Source organism: Pseudonaja textilis, chromosome 15, assembly GCF_049901715.1.
Source record: "Pseudonaja textilis isolate UNSWEBS1 chromosome 15, rPseTex1.2, whole genome shotgun sequence".
NCBI lineage: Eukaryota > Metazoa > Chordata > Lepidosauria > Squamata > Elapidae > Pseudonaja > Pseudonaja textilis.
Genome location: NC_142004.1, coordinates 12,759,341 through 12,777,413, shown reverse-complemented (window position 1 = coordinate 12,777,413; position 18,073 = coordinate 12,759,341). Strand labels below are relative to the sequence as shown.

Below are 18,073 nucleotides of genomic sequence, written 5' to 3'. Positions count from 1 at the left end.
TGCTGTCATGTCTCCCCCAAATTCTCCTTTTCTTTAGACTAGCCAAACCCAAATCTTGCAGCCGTTCTTCATATGTTTTAGTCTCCAGGCCTTTGATCATCTTAGTTGCTCTTCTCTGCACTTTTTCCAAAGTCTCAACATCTCTTTCTGTACTATGGTGACCAAAATTTGTTGCAGTATTCCAGGTGTGGCCTTACTAGGGTTTTATAAAGTGGCACTAATACTTCGCGTGATCTTGATTCTCTGCCTCCATTTGTACAACCCAGGATTGTATTAGCATTTCTGGCTGCTGCTGCACTCTGCACACCTTCCCTTATCCGCTGCTGGGAGAGGCAGGAAAGGTGGCCTGTGATATTGTGATGCCACTAAACCAGGAGTGGGCAACTCTGGCAAGTTTAATACCTGTGGACTTCGATTTCCAGGAATTCTGTTGAAGTCCACAGGTTATAAATGTTTTGTTTGTTTGTATCTAGAGCCACCCATCTCGGCAAACATCACTGGGCAGCTCACAATTTAGAAGCATATTATAATTAAAATCTTAAAAACATTTTAAAATGATAAACACAGTAAGAACCATGAAAACAATAAAAAAAAAACATTAGCTGCCATAGTTGCCTGCACTTGCACTATACATTAGAACACACAGAGCTAAATTATTTCAAACTGGTTTGCACTTTAGAGCAGGAGTGTCAAACTTGATTTCACTGAGGATTTTGTTTGACTTTGGGGGGCCAGGGTGGGTGTGGCCAGCTCGATGTCACTTGTGCCTGTGGCGGCCCAAGTGCTCTGCCAGCGAAAATAGGCTCCCGAGCTCCGTTTTCGGCTGTGATGGCTTCCTGCAACCCTCTGCCAGTGAAAATGGAGCTCGGGGGAGTCACCCATAGCCCTCCTGGCTCTGTTTTTGCTGGCAGAGGCACTGCGGGCCTGTCCTTTGCTGTTTCCGGGGCGGTCCCGTGGGCCAGATCCAGCCCCTCGGCCTTGAGTTTGAGACGCCTGCCTGAAGAGGTTGGAGGGGTGAAATAACACCTTACGCTTTCCAACTTCATCCCTCTGGGAAACTCTCAAACCGAGTCCCCTTTCCTACCCCCAAGCCTTTGGCGACAGCTACCGCTCCTTGGCCCCGAAAGTTGTTCCAGCTGAGGTCGAGTTTCTTCAGCCCCACATTTTCCGCCATGGCCACGCCAAGAGCTTCTCCTGGTTCAGTGCAGATGGAGACACAAGAAACGGGAAAGAGGCCTGAAACGTCAAACTGAGGGAGGCTTTGCCAAAGAAGGACACCCTCTTGGGTCTCACCCCACATTTACAGTCGCAGCCTCTCCCCATACAGGAGTTGTGGCGGCGCAGTGGTGAGGATGAGTACTGCAGGCTCTGCCAGCAGTTCGATCCTGACCAGCCCAAGATTGACTCACCCTTCCACCCTTCCAAGATGGATAAAATGAGAACCCAGATAGTTGAGGGCAATAGGCTGACTCTATAAACTGCTTAGAGAGGGGCTTTAAAGCACTGTGAAGCGGTATATAAGTCTAAGGGCTATTGCTATCCAACCTAATGTAGTTTCTGTTGCTGAATTTTCGCGAAGCAATTCCTCTCCCCATAGCAGAGATTTCAGCTCACAGAGGAAGAAGGGAAGGATAGTAGGATCTGCAAGCAGTAGGAAGAGGAGGTTCCCACAGAGCCAGGAACTCTGAGGAGCACCTGCTTGTGGGAATAACCAGAGTGTTCCAGAAGCAGCTTTCTGGTGATTAACGTCATGACATGGAGAGGTTCTCCCCTGAGCTGTTCAGAGCATCCAGTAGTAGTGGGAGGTGCTTCAGTCTCTGCGTGTCTAGGCTGGGCTGAATTTATGGAATGCTCCTCCTCCTCCATGGGACTCCTCTCCAGCGTTCCCCAGTTTTGGCTCAGCCTCATGAGAGATAGGCAGTGCTTGTGATTCTTCCTTGGCCGAAATAGGAAAAATTCTTTCCTTGCTAGCAGGTTTGAAAGTTAATCAGCTTGTCTTTAGAATCCTTTAGCCTTCTAATCGCATTGCAATCTCTCGATGTTGGCTCGCATTACAGAGATCGCTCGCATTACAGGGAAGCACCAATTCATGCCCCAAAGCGGCGGGAGACTTCGGGGCTGCTCCGCGCCCCCTCCCCACAACTGATCTTTCTACCCCTGCCATTCCAACAGATTGCCGCAGAGTTTCTTTTACCCGAACAATGGCGTGAGCTCTTTGCTCCCAACAGAGTCGTATTGCTTTCCTTCCCCTTCTGAATGCCACTTGGGGTGGAGGATTCAAATGCTTAGTGCCTTCCACCCTTCCCCGCCATTTAGCCTTATAGGAAAAGCCATCGGAGGCTATTCCTTCACACGGCGGGAGTTTGCTGCTGGGGAGCGCGCCAAAAGATTAATGGCCGGAGGCCATCTTTTCTTACAAGACCTTGTGGCCGCGCGCCTGTATTCCATTTCGTGCTGTGTGAGGTAACTCTGTTCTGAGCAGAGGTTCCCTTCAGGAACACTGGGGACCATTATACCCTCGTCTTGGTTTTTTTCTACATTTGAGGCTATTCTTACAGTTAAATTGTTGGCTTAACCCTCACAGCCCAATCAACCCAGTGGCACAACAGCGAGCACCTAGGCCTGTGTCCGCCTGTGCAGGGAAGCTGTTGAAGGCCTCTATCTTAATAATAATAATAATAACAACAACAACAATAATAATATTTTTCTCTTTGGTATAATATTTTAATATCAATAAAATATTATTACTGAGATACGACTCATTATAGATAGGTATTATTCAAAAAAAAAAAAGAGGAAAGGGGGCAATAGAAACATCATCAGGGCAACCGGTCTATCCTCAGATCAGGCCCCGGGGTGTGCCAACCGCCTTCACAGTATTGCATTGTATAACAAGCATACTGCAATTCCAACTTCAATCGAAATGGTAGACGGTAGCAGCTCTCAGACCTCATCCTTGAAGATCAAAGCCAAATCTCAGCACAAACCTAAGCAGGCTAAAGTGACTTCTAAAACTTCAGAAAGGGATGCCATCAGGCGCCATAAAGCTTTACAAAAACAGATAAGTGCACATGGGAGGCGCACCAGGTCTCACAGGACTTCCCCTCCTCCAGTCCAGGTCCGCCTACCTCTTCCCACCCTCCTCCTCCCCTAGATCTCTCCCTCTCATCCAGGCACAGCTTGGTTCCCCAAGGCCAACAGGCCCAAGTATCTGGGACACCGACCATGTGAAGGGCTCCCAAAGCTACATTCACTCCGATGGCTGCCGGTCTTCGTCAGGACGACATTCTTCCAGAGGAAGTTCCAGAGAGGATGAAGTCCTGGATGGAGCTGGCAATCCGCCAGGGAATCGCAGCAGGTCTTCAACATGCAGTTATGACCAGGGAATATCCTGTGATTGCCAATTATGATTCCCAATCGCCGAGGTTGTTGACCAGATCGGAGCAGCACTATACCCAGGTACATTTACAAGGGGAAGTCCCCCTCCAAGGGCCGACTGAAGAGGAGGAGGAGGAGGAGGAGGAGGGGGTGGAGGAGGGGGAGGAGGAGGAAGAAGAAGAAGAAGAAGAAGAAGAAGAAGAAGAAGAAGAAGAAGAAGAAGAAGAAGAAGAAGAAGAAGAAGAAGAAGAAGAAGAAGAAGAAGAAGAAGAAGTAGTAGTAGTAGTAGTGGTGGATCAAATTGATCAAATGGAAGAGACTGAATCAGGATCAATACAGGACAGCAAGCCCCTGTCAGAAGTAGACCCCTTAGAAAGGGGAATGTTTGAGGATGAGGGCCTTGTTCCTGACCAACCTGTTTTTACAGGCTTATTCCGCCCACAACTTTTCAGATCGCTCTTGTTTAAGGCAAAAAATATTGCATTCCTAAACAAGTTGGCCCCTTCTGCTACCACTCCTTCAGAAGTGGGACCAGAAGATCTAATTTTCAACCAACCAGTAGTCAAAGCAGAGGTGATGCCAGTTCCTCCCATGTTTTCGGACCTGGTCCAGAAACAGTGGGCCTCTGCAGTGGTGTACCCAGCCCGCACTGGATATGACAGGAAATATTTCAATTTGGCCCCTGATTTCTCAAAATTACTGAATACTCCCAAGGTAGATGAACCTATAGTGGGATTAGCGTCCTCCTCCATTCCCAGTGATGTGCTGGAGGCATTAAAGCCGGAGGAAAAATGGGACGAGCTAGCCCTACGCAGAGCCCATCAGTCTGACGCATGGGCCATCAGAGCAGCCACGGCCGCCTCCTTCTTCACCCGTTCTTCTCTCAGATGGCTCCGCCTCTTACGGGAACATGTCCCTAATTCCAATCTTAGAGCGCACCAAGATATTGCAAAACTTATAGCAGCTGCTGAATTCTCAGCTGACGCAACTTATGTGGTCAAGTTTTCAGCCAGGGCCATTACTTCACATGTCACAGCGCGACGCTTACTATGGTTAAAACATTGGCAAGTGGATTTTAAGCACAAGTGCAAGCTGGCTTCATCCCTAATTGTGGGAGATAGACTGTTTGGCCCTTCCCTTGATCCGCTACTAATTGAAACCCGAAACAAAAACAAAATTCTACCTTCCCTTTTTTGAAAGTCAGATACTAAAAACCCCCAGTCCTTTCGGAGGGGATCCTTTTGGCCCTTTTACCAGGGATCCTTTTCACCCAGATACCAGAGACCCCATCATTCAGACCAGGGCAGCAGCAAGACAGGTCCGACTTCTGGGATAGGAGCAGAAGGGGTGGTCAATCCAAGAGATCCTTTTGGGGAGCAGGAAACAGGTCCTTTCGGCGTCCAAGATAACTCCCTGGACCCAACCCCCATTGGCGGACGCCTTAAATTATTCGCGGACCAATGGGACTCCTCAACCTCTGATTCCTGGGTCAGAGACACGATTAGATTTGGCCTTGCGCTGGAGTTTCAATCCACTCCCCCAGATTTTTTCATGTCATGCCCTGCCCTGTTTCCAGAGATCCGGTTAAATGTAATCTCATGGAAACAGCTATCCAGCACCTACTGGGCATATGAGCCATCCAGCCAGTAGCCACCAACCAAGGAGGTCGAGGTTTCTATTCACATCTTTTTGTTGTTCCCAAAAGTTTGTGGGGGTGGGGGGTAGAGAGCAATACTGGATCTGAAACGTCTCAACCGTTTCTTAGTATATCGCAAGTTTAAAATGCGCACCCTGCAATCTATCTTACTTGACATCAGAAAGGGTGACGTCCTCACTTCTATAGACCTGATGGAGGCGCACCTACATATTGCTATTCGGCCTTCCCACTATAAATTTCTGAGATTCTGTTATAATAACCACCATTTCGAATATGTGGCCCTTCCTTTCAGACTAGCTTCTGCCCCCAGGACCTTCACGAAGGTTCTCGCAGTGCTAGCTGCTCATATCCGTGATATTCCCGTATGACTCCAGTGTTATCTTGATGACATCTTGATTTTGTCATCTTCCGCTCATCAAGCAGTCAAAGATACTCAGAACACATTACAATCCCTACAACAACACGGGTTCTCAATAAATTGGAAAAAGAGTCATTTAACACCATCGACTCGGTTAACCCATCTGGGGGCAGTCATAGATACGGTGGAAGGCAAAATTTACCTGTCACCAGATAGACTAAATAGCATTCAGCAATTAGTCAAGGAGATCAGGGGTCTTAAGAGGGTGTCCCTAGCAGAACTATCAAAATTGTTAGGCAAGATGATCTCATGTATATTTATCATCCCTTGGGCCCGGCTCCACACTAGATCCCTCCAGTGGTTCCTGCTCCCGTACCAGCACACTGGCCGAAGCAACTCCAAATACAAGGTCAAGGTACCATCAAAGGTCCTCATATCTCTCCTCTGGTGGACCAGACCAGCCCTACCATCACCACCGATGCCAGCCTGTTTGGATGGGGAGCGCACGTTCAATCGCTCACAACCCAAGGCCGCTGGTCCACCATAGAACAGTCATGCAGCATAAACTGGCTGGAGCTTCGAGCAGTACACCTGGCTCTCTGCAGCTTCCTTCCACAGGTACGCAATCAGCACATACTAATATTGACCGACAACGTAACAGCCAAAGCTCACATAAACAAATGGGGGGCACACAGTCGAAATATCTCATGTGGGAAGCGGAGCGTTTGTTTCATTGGGCGAAGAGCAACCTACTTTCCATCAGAGCAGAGCACATTTCGGGCCTGTCGAATACACAGGCAGACTGGCTAAGCAGGGCCACAATCAATCAATCGGAGTGGCGCCTCCATCCAACCCTGTTTCAAGAGGTGGTCAGGACATTTGGACAGCCAGTGGTAGACCTGTTCGCTTCCCCCCTCAATGCTCAGCTCCCAAGATTTTTTTCCAAGTACCCCTCGCAAGGAACTTCAATTCGCTTCACTGTCATTGGCCCCCGGGACTTCTGTAAGCATTCCTGCCACTTCCACTGGTTCCCAAGGTCATCCAGAAACTGCTAGACAAGAGGGTGGAGCTACTTCTAGTAGCTCCTTACTGGCCCAGACGGCCGTGGTTTGCAGACCCCCGCAGTCTATCCGTATCAACACCATGGAGAATTCTGCCAGTCAGGGTCTCACTAACCCAGGGACCCCTTCAACATCCGGACCCTCAATGGTTGCACATGACCATCTGGAGGTTGAGCGGAGTTGTCTGAAGAGTGAAAAGTTTTCCAACAGAGTTATCGCCACCATCCAAGCCGCCAGATGCCCCTCAACAACTCTCATTTACAATGCCACATCTCTCCATCTGTGGCTCAAATCCTAGAGTTCTTGCAAGAGGGACTTGACAAGGGGTTATCACCTAATACGTTGAAAAGACAGGTGGCGGCCTTGGCGTCAGTTCTCACTTGTGAAGGTCTACTATCTCTTTCCCATCATCCACACATATGGAGTTTCCTTCGAGGAGCCACAAATTTACACCCTCCAGCGCTACACTAGTATCCCACCTGGGACCTTAAGTCCTCATCGCACTCACTAAGGGCCCTTTTGAACCCTTGAAATCGTCAAGTCTCCAATTTCTGATGTATAAAGTAGTTTTCCTTATAGCAATCACTTCTGCTCGTCGTATTTCGGAGATTGCAGCTTTGTCTATCAGACAAGATTTTTGTGTTTTCCATTCTGACCGGGTGGTCCTTCGTCCTGACCCAAAATTAACTCGGTTTTTCATAGGGCACAAGAGCTGATACTTACTAATTTTTGTCCCAGACCATCCCAAGGGTTGGAACTACAATGGCATAGGCTTGATGTGAGGCGAGCATTGCGAATATATATTAACCGCACAGCGACTTTCAGAAAAACGGAAGCCTTATTTGTGTCATTTCAGCCCAACACTCAGGGATGCAAGGTCTCACCTTCTACAATAGGCCGTTGGCTACGGGCTGCGATAACGAAAACGTATCAGACTCAATCCCTGCAGGTGCCCAGGGGCATAACAGCTCATTCAACAAGGAGCGCCGCAACATCAGCAGTGTGGGCCACACAGGCACCAATAACTGAAATTTGTCGAGCCTCTCCATCGCCATTCATTAGGCATTATAAAATAGATGTGTTTGCATCCGCTGAGGCCTCCTTTGGCAGAAGAGTTCTGCAACGGGTCCACAGGGACCAGGAGGAGATTCCAGGCCAGACAGAGTCCCTCCTATAGGACAGGCCAAGCTTTGGTATGTCCCACTACTGGATGCTCTGAACAGCTCATGGGATAAGGGGCGTTACCTGACATGCCCGTTCTCTTTGAGCTGTGAAAAGCATCCAGCCCCACCCTTTTTTCCATCTGGTGGGGTCCTGTTTCGACCAACGAATTTGTTAGGGTGTTGAGGATGAGGGCGGTTATTTCTCTCGTCTTCGCCAAAACTGGGGAACGCTGGGGAGGAGTCCCATGGAGGAGGAAGAGCGTTCCACAAATTCAGCCCAGCCTAGACATGCAGAGACTGAAGCACCTCCCACTCCTACTGGATGCTCTTCACAGCTCAAAGAGAACGGGCGTGTCAGGTAAGTACCAACGCCCTTTTTATTCTCCTCCCTCAGGTCAGCCTGGCTGTTCCCACCACAAAGTTTAGAGCAGTTTTTTAAACTGTGTGACGTAGAAGCCCAGTTCTCCTCGGGCACTTTAAGATTTTCACAAATTGGACTGAAGATCTAAGAGAAAGTTTTTGGCGGGTTTTGCAACCAATTTGGAAGAGACATAGCCTTTTTAGTTGTGGATCTTTACTTTGCCCCAGCAGGTTGCAGCTTCTGGCTGACCTCGCTGTCACATAAAGCTAAGGGAAACTCTGGCCAGCACTAGGAAGACAAACTTCACATGTCCTACAAGAAAATATTAGCAGCACCCTTTGTATATTTTTCCCCAAGGGAACAATGTCTGTAGGTAACCAAAGCCAACTCAAAAATCCAACTTGGCTTTTTATCCGTTTTGTGGACTACTCCCCCCTCAGAAGAGTTTATCAGGAGCTAATTGTAATGCTTTTTCAGCAATACATGTATATTTTTATCTTCCCAGTTCTGGCTTTCTCTCTCTCTCTCTCTCTTATTCATATTGTTTTGACTTGTTAATTGATATTGCTAGTCCACGTATGGCATGCCATATGCTAAATAAATTATTTTGATAACCCTTTTATACTGCTTTTAATTACTCCTACACAATTTTTTTTTACGTATCAGTAATTCTATTTCAAGAAGCAATTTTTGGGGTGTAAACCAATGGATAAAACTCTTAAAGGGCAAACAGAAACTTAAGTGAGCCCAATTTTCTAATCCCTACCTTAATTTTCTTTTTCGCTTTCTCAACTTTGGTAGCTCTTCCCTATTTTCTGCGTACTCTCTCTCTCTCTCTTCCTTTTGTCCCCGCCTGTTCTCCATCAAATCATAAAGTCTTCTTCAAAACACAAGGAGAAGAAAGAGACGGGGCTGGTGGGAAGTCAAAACCTCTCCTGGGATGAGGCAAAGGAGGAGATTCCAAGCCACAGCAGGTAACAAGGGAAGAAAGGGGAAGGCAGGGAGAGAGGGAAGGGGTCACAGCCCAGCAAGTCTTTCCCCCCAACAACAGTAAACCCTAATGTAGTGGTCGCCAACCAGAGGGCTGGGGACCACTGGTGGTCCCTGAGAAAATTTCGGTGGTCTGCAGATAAATGTCACCCCCAAAGCAATTAATCCAGGCTGCGCGGGAACACAAGGCTTACGTTGCTTGCATTGCGAACAACATGAGGTAGTGAGGGGAGGGGGGAAAGGGCAGACCCACACGCCTCGCTTGGCCACCAGGCTGTTTCTTTCCGCTTCTGCTTTTGGCTGCACCCAAGGAAAGCAGGAAAATCCTTTCTTTCTCTCTCCCAAACTCCGCCAGGAATGAGTCTTTGGGACCCTTCAAGGCCTCCTGCTCCAAGAGGCTGCGCCAGCAAAGACTCATTTCTGGCGGCGTTTGGGGGAGAGAAAGAAAGACTTCTGCGGCTTCTGCTGCTTTCCTTGCATGAAGCCAAGTCTCTCTCTCTCTCTCTCTCTTTCTCTCTCTCTCCCTCCCCCCCACCCAAGAATGGAGCTGAAGACGGTATCCTGCGCTCCCAAATCAAGAACGATTGGTCGGTAGGAAAACGGGGTGGGCAATTTTCCTGCAGACATTTTTGGGGATTTTCCCAGGGTCTCTGGTCTGCGGGATTTAAAATTATGAGTTTGGTGATCTCCGAGGTCCAAAAGGTTGGCGACTCCTGCCCTAATGGTTAGTTCTTAGCTTATGAAAACCACAACTGGCCCTTAATTTAACCATTCATGTTCCCTTAAAGGTATGTGGTGTGCTAGAAACCAAAGGGCCATGAAGTGAACACACAAATTGCATGTGTACCTGTGTGTCTTTCTCACATGTGCTACAGCGCTTCCCACATATAATATTTCAAATATAATATTTCTATGACATTTACCTGCTGGCTGTCCAAGCATGTTATGACTCAGATCAAGGTGCTCCACTTTCTGATTGGTCACTAAAGCATCTGCCAGGTATATGGCTGCCCTGTCATTTAATTCATTTCCTGAAAGTTTCACGGTCACAAGAACTGGATTTTCCCGAAGCACTGCAGACAGAGCCTCTGCCCCTTTTATCCCGACTCTGTTCTCTGATAAATCAAGTTCTGAAAGAGAGGAAGGTTGATCGCTAGCTGGCTCATCATGCAAAATCCCCCAGAGCCATTAACCCAACATGTCTTTGTTCCTCAATCCTTCCTTTGACCGGGAATGAAATCCCTTGGAGAAAGACACTCCTCATCTCAACCCGTCAAACATGGAGTCCTTATTTGGGGGCAGCACATAAATGTTGTAAAGCAAATGAACAAATTTACAAGCCACCATTTCATTAGGAATCCTTACACTTGGGTTGCCTGGTATAAAAGTCAAGAGGACTACATCCTTAAGAACTGTTTCAACACAGCTTCAACCTTTACATTCTATGAAAAGAGCAAGACTGGAAATTTTAGAGGGGATTTGACAACCAACCCAGAATATCTCAAGGCTATGGATTACATGGACCTCCTGAAGCAATTAAGAGGGGCACCTGAAATGTAGCAGTTTTCCTTTAACATCTCCGCCATCGCAATTGCTCCGTTTCCATCCAGCCCGTTGTCACTCAGGTTCAGCTTCACAATGGATGTGTTGCTGGTCAGGGAAAGAGCGAGCGCTTTGGCTGCCTAAAAGAAAAGGCAGAGCAGGGAAGAGCTGGGGGTGGGAGTGTGCAGAAGGCTGGGATCTAGCCCGGTCCTCTGGTCAAGGTTTGAGGGCCTGGGGCAGACAAACTGCAGCCTGAGAGGGAGCTGGCATGGCCTTTCCTGAATTTCACAAGAGGCTCTGCCAAAACTGAAAAGCCACTAGCAAGGGACCCGTTTAGACCTCTAGTCCAGGGGTCGCCAACCTTTTGGACCTCAGGGACCACCAAACTCATCATTTTAAATCCCGCAGACCAGAGACCCTGGGAAAATCCCCCCCAAAAGTCTGCTTCGTGCAAGGAAAGCAGCAGAAGCAGCAGAAGTCTTTCTTTCTCTCCCCCAAACTCAGCCAGAAATGAGTCTTTGTCGGCGCAGCCTCTTGGAGCAGGAGGCCTTGCAGGGTCCCAGAGACTCCTTGCTGGTGGAGTTTATGGGAGAGAAAGACTTTTGCTGCTTTCCTTGCGTGCAGCCAAAAGCAGAAGAAGAAAGAAGCAGAAAGAAGCAGCCCAGTGGCCAGGCGAGGTGCAAAGGGTTAGTGGGGCAAGTTCTCCCTCTCCACCCTTCCCCCCTCCCCTCACCACCTCATGTTGTTCGCAGTGCAAGCGACGCAAGCCTTGTGTTCCCGCGGGCCATGTGGGTGGCGCAGCCTTGTGTTCCTGCGCAGCCTGGATTAATTGCTTTGGGGGTGCTTTGGGGTGACATTTCTCGGTGGACCACCAAAATTTTCTCAGGGACCACCAGTGGTGCCCAGCCCACTGGTTGGCAACCACTGCTCTAACCAAGCAAGACCTGTGATAAGGAAGAGAGAAGGAAATGGAGGGGTCAGAAGAGGTGCCCCATCCACGTTTGCCTTCAGTCTCACCGCTCAGGGACACGCACTGCAGCTCCTGGTGGATTATTTCAGCAGGAATGCAGCCATGAAAACGAGGCCACGTCTCCTGATCTGGGACTGCCACATGGGCGCATCTGGCCTCTAGTTTCCCATAGAGATCAAACACAGGGTTTTTTTGTGGGGGGGGGCTCCACCATATGCCAGCAGCACCTGCTGCCTTTGAATCCCTAAGTCCCGCTCAGCTGGGGTGGCTAAGGCCCTGCAGGCTGCTTTGCCACGAAACTGGCCCAATAACTTTAGGCCTTATTTAAAGCACGGAACCCTCATCTCTGGAGACACAGAACGTAGAAGAGTGATGGCGAACCTTTTTGTTGTGGTTGTTCTGAAAGTGCACACGTGTGCACAAGAGCATGCATGCACATGTGCTGGCATCCACAATGCAATGAGCCCTGCCCCCCCCGTGCATGCGCACACAACACCACTGCCCCCTTACCTGCACTGCCCATGTGCGTGCCTCCCAGCTGATTTGAGGCCCATTTGAGGCCATTTTCGCCCTCCCAGAGGCTCGAGGGAAGCCTCGGGAGACTTGGGAGGCTGAAAATGGGGCCCTTTTGGCACTTCCGGCATTTCTGGAAGGCCCCTTTTTTAGCCTCCTGAGGCTGCAGAGGCTCCCCTCGGGCCTCTGGGACGGCGAAAACGGCCTCAAACGGGCCGAAAATCAGCTGGGAGGCACGCACATGGGCAGTGTAGGTAAGCTTGGCTGGGTCTTGCGTGCCCACACAAATGGCTCTGCATGCCACCTGTGGCACCTGTGCCATAGGTTCACCTTCACAGACATAGAACATAGAATAACAGAGTTGGGAGGGTCCTTGGAGGTCACCTAGTCCAACCCATTGCTTGAGCAGGAGAGTCTATTCCAAATATTAGCCTCTACCTAGGATCGAACTCACAGCCTCCTGATTGTGAGGTGAGAGCTCAATGGGTATCAGCTCTGGCTTCTGAGGGAAGACTGTCCCCTGAGCCCCTCTGCCATCTTATTAGTGCCAGGCAAGGATCCCCTCACCACTTTGTCATTTCAACTGGCCTATTTTGTTTCTCTGTTTTATGTTGTTCAAACTGGCTGCTTATGCTTTGCTACTAACAATTGTATTGTCTTTGGATGTTTTTCTCCATAAGGCACCTTGATCATTTTTAGTTCTGAAGGTAAGAGTTAATGGAATACATCAGGCACCTACATATTTCTGCAATGGTGTAGTGCAGAGGTCTACAAACTTGGCAACTAAGACTTGTGGACTTAGGCTGGCTGGAGAATTCTGGGAGTTGAAGTCCACAAGTCTTAAAGTTGCCAAGTTTGGGGACCCCTGCTCTAGTGTTGGTACTGTAAAGCTCCTTGACTATTTCCACAAACTACTCTGTAAGGAAATATAATATTCCCTACCCCAATTTGAACCCTAACTGCTGGAAATGTAAACAGGCACAAGGGACCTATTTCCATGTATGGTGGCTTTGCCCGGAAATTAAAAAATATTGGATCAAAATACAAAAATGGTTAAATGAAATCACACACTGCCAAATAGAATTGAAGCCTGAACTGTTTCTTCTGGGCATTATTAAGGGAAAGTAAAAAGATTAAATATTTGATTATATGTATTTACTACAGCAGCAAGAATTGTACTCGCACCATCTTGGAAAATGGCCACTATACCGACTGTTTAATAATCTGTAAAATTTTTGAGTGTGCAGAAATGGATAAACTTATTATAGAATTAAATAATAAGGAAGACTCGGAATATTATTCAATCTGGGATAACCGGTATCAATGGATAAAAAATAGGAATAGAAAATATATAGATTAGATTAGAATAAGACATAAATTATGTATATGTATAGGACTAATTAAAAATATCTGAAAATGTATGAATATAGCTAAGATTTTTGTATTTTTGTGATAGATATATTTGTATTTTTTAAAATTAAAAAAGAAAAGAAATATAATATAGTATTCCCAAGCAGATGGGGAAAAAGGTGAGGGGGAAGGCAGAATATTCACAGGCAGTGAGGAGATTCATACTTGCAGAGTGCAAAGCAAGCCCTGAAGGGTTTAGGCCAAGAGAAGAGGACACCTGGCAGAATTACCTTGGGGCTAAGGCCGCGATGCTTCACAGTCAGCTCAGAATCTTTCATATGCCGTAAAAAATAAGAGATAGGGACCACGCCGTACGCTTGACAGATTGCAAGGTATCTGGCTTTCCCTGCAGGATCATAGCATGTTGTAGATTCTACGCCAAGACAAAGGGGAAAATGAAAGTAATGGTCATCCTTGGTTTTCTGTAAAACGACCAGACTCAGGAAGCATCTGTAGTTACTGGCAGTGCAAGAGCAAGATGACTTTTAAAAACTCTAGCCCCAGCCCAAGGACATGCCTGCACCAGATACTCGTTCCGTCGTCTTGTATGCAGAAAGTACAGAGGGGATAATGACATATGAATTATGATACACCCAGGGTGTGGGGGAAAACCAGGGTCAAGGGTGACAATGTCTCCGAATCGCCTATAACATGTCCGGCACTGCCTGGGTACAGCCGACTCTGAGGCACATAATTCACTGTCACCCTTGACCCTGGTTTCCCCCACCCCCTGGGTGTATCGTAATTCATATCCTCCAATGGGACACATCCATAGCCCAGAGTCATCAATATTGTTTTCCCATTAGATATTTGTGCAGCAGAAACTTCAGTCACCTAGTTACTATCTTTGAAAAACTATGTATGGAATGCACTTTCAATTTCCAAGCTGCTGCATTGCTCTTTCAAATCCCTTTCCCCGCTCCCTTTCTGTTGGCAACTCTAAAAAGACCATAGAAATATTTTATGAGTTGACACAAAGCAATTCACAAAAAGAGTTTGGTGAGTTTGTTTTGAAACTCACAAGAGCTGCACCAAAGTCACAATGCCTTGGAAATAGACCAGAAATAGATTTGTGGAAGCCAAGCTGACAATGGCCAATGCCAAGCTTTCATTTCCAAGGTGGAATATTCCTTGCTCAGACTGCAGGTTGGCCACTCAAAGCATGCAGGTCCTAACATTTTGATATTAGGCATCAGATGTTCAGAATTAAAAATTGCAAGAACGAAAGGTTACAAATGTTAATGAAAGAGTGGCCAAAATCTCATGAGATTGTCTTAAGTTTTTTAATGAGCCACGGTGGCGCAGTGGTTAGAGTTCAGTACTGCAGGCTACCTCTGCTGACTGCTGACTACAATTTGGCAGTTCGAGTCTCACTGGCTCAAGGTTGACTCAGCCTTCCATCCTTCTGAAGTCAGTAAAATGAGGAGACCCAAATAGTTGGGGGCAAGAGGCTGACTCTATAAACCGCTTAGAGAAGGCATAAAGCACAGTAAAGTGGTATATAAGTCTAAGTGCTATTATTCCTATATCAGGTTGATGGAGAGGGAATACCTAATACTTGCTTAGTTGCCAACTTATCCGTGAGAGCTCTTTGTTTGTTTATCTGTTGGACAGAGGTCTATCCTGCCTTTATATCAATAGCTAAAAGTGGCTTCCATAGTGCTCACTCTATTTTTTTTCCCCATAACAATATTGTAATGTAAGTTGGTCTAAGAGAGACTGACTGGCCCGAAGTCACCCAGGGAGCTTCCACAGTTAAAGATGAACTAAAGACTCTTGGGTCTCCCTGGGCCTAGTTCAATGTTTCCCAACCTTGGCAACTGTAAGCAGATTGGCAACTTGTCTAATCCGTACTTTCTATCTCAAGGTCTGTGTCCCACTCTTCCATTTGATCGTCTTCTGCTGCTTCTCCATCCTCATCTTCTTCTTCAGAACAGTTTAATGTTTTCTCCAACAAGCAGGCGCTGTTTTCCTGGCAATTGGATTCTGATGTATCAGGGGACCCTGAAAAAGTCTGATATAATACTGTGTCAAGAAACAGAAATATACAAACATACCTCTATCCAAAAAAAGGTAAAGATACAGAGGCCCAGCTAACAAAACACTTGAAAAACAAGATATTTGTTTCAAACTAGGAATAGCAACCAGTCAGGAAAATCAGCAGCCTTAGAAACCTGAATAAAACATATGGTTTCTGTCAAGCAGGCTGGGAAAAATACAGGATGTTGAATAAATAATAGATTGTCAATATTCTAAATACAAATGTACCAAATACATTTGAAATATTCAAGGGCTCCCCCCCTCTATTGCTAACATGATTAAGAAGCAGCTCATTTTGTAATTATGTCACTTTAACTAACTGTCTCAGGAAGTGGTAAACAAACCAGTAATTAAAATTTGCAGCATAACTTTCTCAAGTAACTTTCTCAAGCACGCCTTCACCTCCCAACAAAAACAAAACACCAAAAGGGATACTAAGCTAAGAAATTTGCACCAGCATCAAGCAGGAAATCTAGGCCTGGCCTGGCACAAGCAGAGAGGCAGAATTTAATTTCATTTCTGAGTCATGTTTACTTAGATATGTATAGAAGTGGGCCCTCCTATAAAGCTGGAAGAACCCCAAATGATCTATTCAACGTGGTTTTATACTTTATGTGGTTTATATGGTTACATAAGCAAGAAAACAGCCATTTTCATGAAAATAGATAAAAAGCAGAAATTGCTGCAATATTGTGGCTTCCCCTGTATATTTTAGAAGCATATTTAGAAAAAAAGCATATTTCGCAAACCCAGTTGCCTATATTTGTGGTTTCCTATCATGCATCTCCTGAGCTACGGACAGTCACATATTATTATTACAACTCATTTATTCTTCTTAATTCAACAGATTCAATGCTGGACTCTTAATCGCCATAATCCTGATCAACACCAGACTTTTTAATTTCATTTGACTACCAATGTAATTCTATGCACATCCCCCTGCTTTACAGAGCCAGGAACAAGCCAGGTTCCAATCGCTGAGAGCTTATTCTTAATCTTATTTTGAGGTTGATCAAGTTCAGACAGCACTAAGGCCCCCTCCTCTTAACCCCTGAGCTACAAATATCCTCCTCTATCGGTAAGCTTGTTCTTGTTTTGTCAAGAGAAGCCGTCATTAAAACTGGAAGCTAAACCACCTTTATTGAAAATCGTTTATTTTGCTATGTATGGATAAATTAGACTGGAAAGAGAGACAGGTGTCTTTGTGGAAACCCGCACTCTCCTTCCACCTCGAGGGGACCAAGTCACGCCCCCTTGACTGAGGTGTTGTCATCATCAGAATATGTGAAAATATTTACAGACCCCTCACATCCTGGACATAAACAGTTTCAACTCCTCTTAGCCTCAAAACGACGCTATAGAGCCCTGCACACCAGAACAACTAGACACAACGACAGTTTTTCCCTGAATGCCATCACTCTGCTAAACAACTAATTCCCTCAACTCTGTCCAACTATTTACAAAGTCTGCACAACTATTCTATTCCATTCTGTATTCTATTGTACCTTGACGAATCTTCTTTTCTTTTATGTACCCTGAAAGCATTTGCACCAAAGACAAATTCCTTGCGTTTCCAATCACACTTGGCCAATAAAGACTTCTATTCTATTCTATCAAATATGAATGACAACTTACAACAGTTCCTTTAGCGAGCAAAGTTACATCATTGAAAAAAGTGACCTATGATCCCTTTTTCATACTTATGACCATTGCAGCATCCCCCATGGGCCAAGAGTCAGATAGATGCTTGGCAACTGATTCATATTTATGACCGTAGCAGTGTCCCGAGGTCATGTGATCCCCTTTTGCGACCTTCTGACAGGCAAAGTCAATGGGGAAGCCTGATTCACTTAACAAACCCTGTTATTCAATTCATAACTGCAGTGAGTCACTGAATAAATTGGTACAAAAAATCGTAAAACCAGGCAAAACTCACTCAACAAATTTCTCACTTAAGGTAAAATTTTGGGCTCAATTGTGGTCATAAGTCGAGGACTACCTATATATAAATAAAAATAAAACCCCAAAGTGGCATTCTCTCTTTTGGACTGTAGCCACCATCATCCCCAGCCACCCCTGTTCAGACAGACAGAGTTGGAAGGGACTTTGTAGGTCATCTAGTCCAACCCCACGACAAAGCTCCCCACGGTCTTCCAGATGTATTGGACTACAATTGCCCTCATCCCCAGCCGGCACTGCTCCTGGCCTTTCAGCAATACTGGACTACAACCGCCCTCATCACAGCTGGCGTGCTGCCGAGGTCTACCATCCCGGCCGGGTCCTTCCCCTTTTTGGGGGGTTTTTTAATCAGTTTGACTCGGCTGCCCCGTTTGTTATTCGCCGCTGGACTACAATTCCCATCACCCACAGCCTCGGGAGTAAAGGAAGTTGAGGCCCGACTGGGGGGGCGGAGGGGTTTTTTTCCTCCTTGCCTCTGAGTTCCGCAAGCTGAAGGCGCTCGGAGCGAGGGACGCGGGGGACGCGTCCCCTGAGAGCCGCTCCCCCGCCGCGTCGGCCTCCTGCTCGGGCACAGGCGAGAGCGGCAGCTTGGGCATCGGCGCGGCTGGGTTTCGGCCTCCTCTGCTGCCATGGCAACGGCGTCGCCCGCGAAGGGGACCGAGGAAGGAGGC

General features: G+C 46.9%; 1 protein-coding gene across 1 annotated transcript in view; it reads right to left on the bottom strand.

The window, feature by feature from the left end:
- LRRC74B (leucine rich repeat containing 74B) overlaps positions 1-18,073 on the bottom strand; it is a 27,752-nt gene extending 9,679 nt beyond the window's left edge. Inside the window, exons 1-6 of the mRNA XM_087913596.1 lie at positions 17,876-18,073; positions 15,258-15,417; positions 13,634-13,776; positions 10,518-10,650; positions 9,892-10,098; positions 1,085-1,194 (exon numbers count right to left, since the gene is read on the bottom strand). Of these exons, the coding sequence (XP_087769722.1) occupies positions 1,085-1,194; positions 9,892-10,098; positions 10,518-10,650; positions 13,634-13,776; positions 15,258-15,417; positions 17,876-17,998 (876 nt within the window). The 5' untranslated portion in view covers positions 17,999-18,073. The remainder of the gene's footprint in view (positions 1-1,084; positions 1,195-9,891; positions 10,099-10,517; positions 10,651-13,633; positions 13,777-15,257; positions 15,418-17,875) is intronic.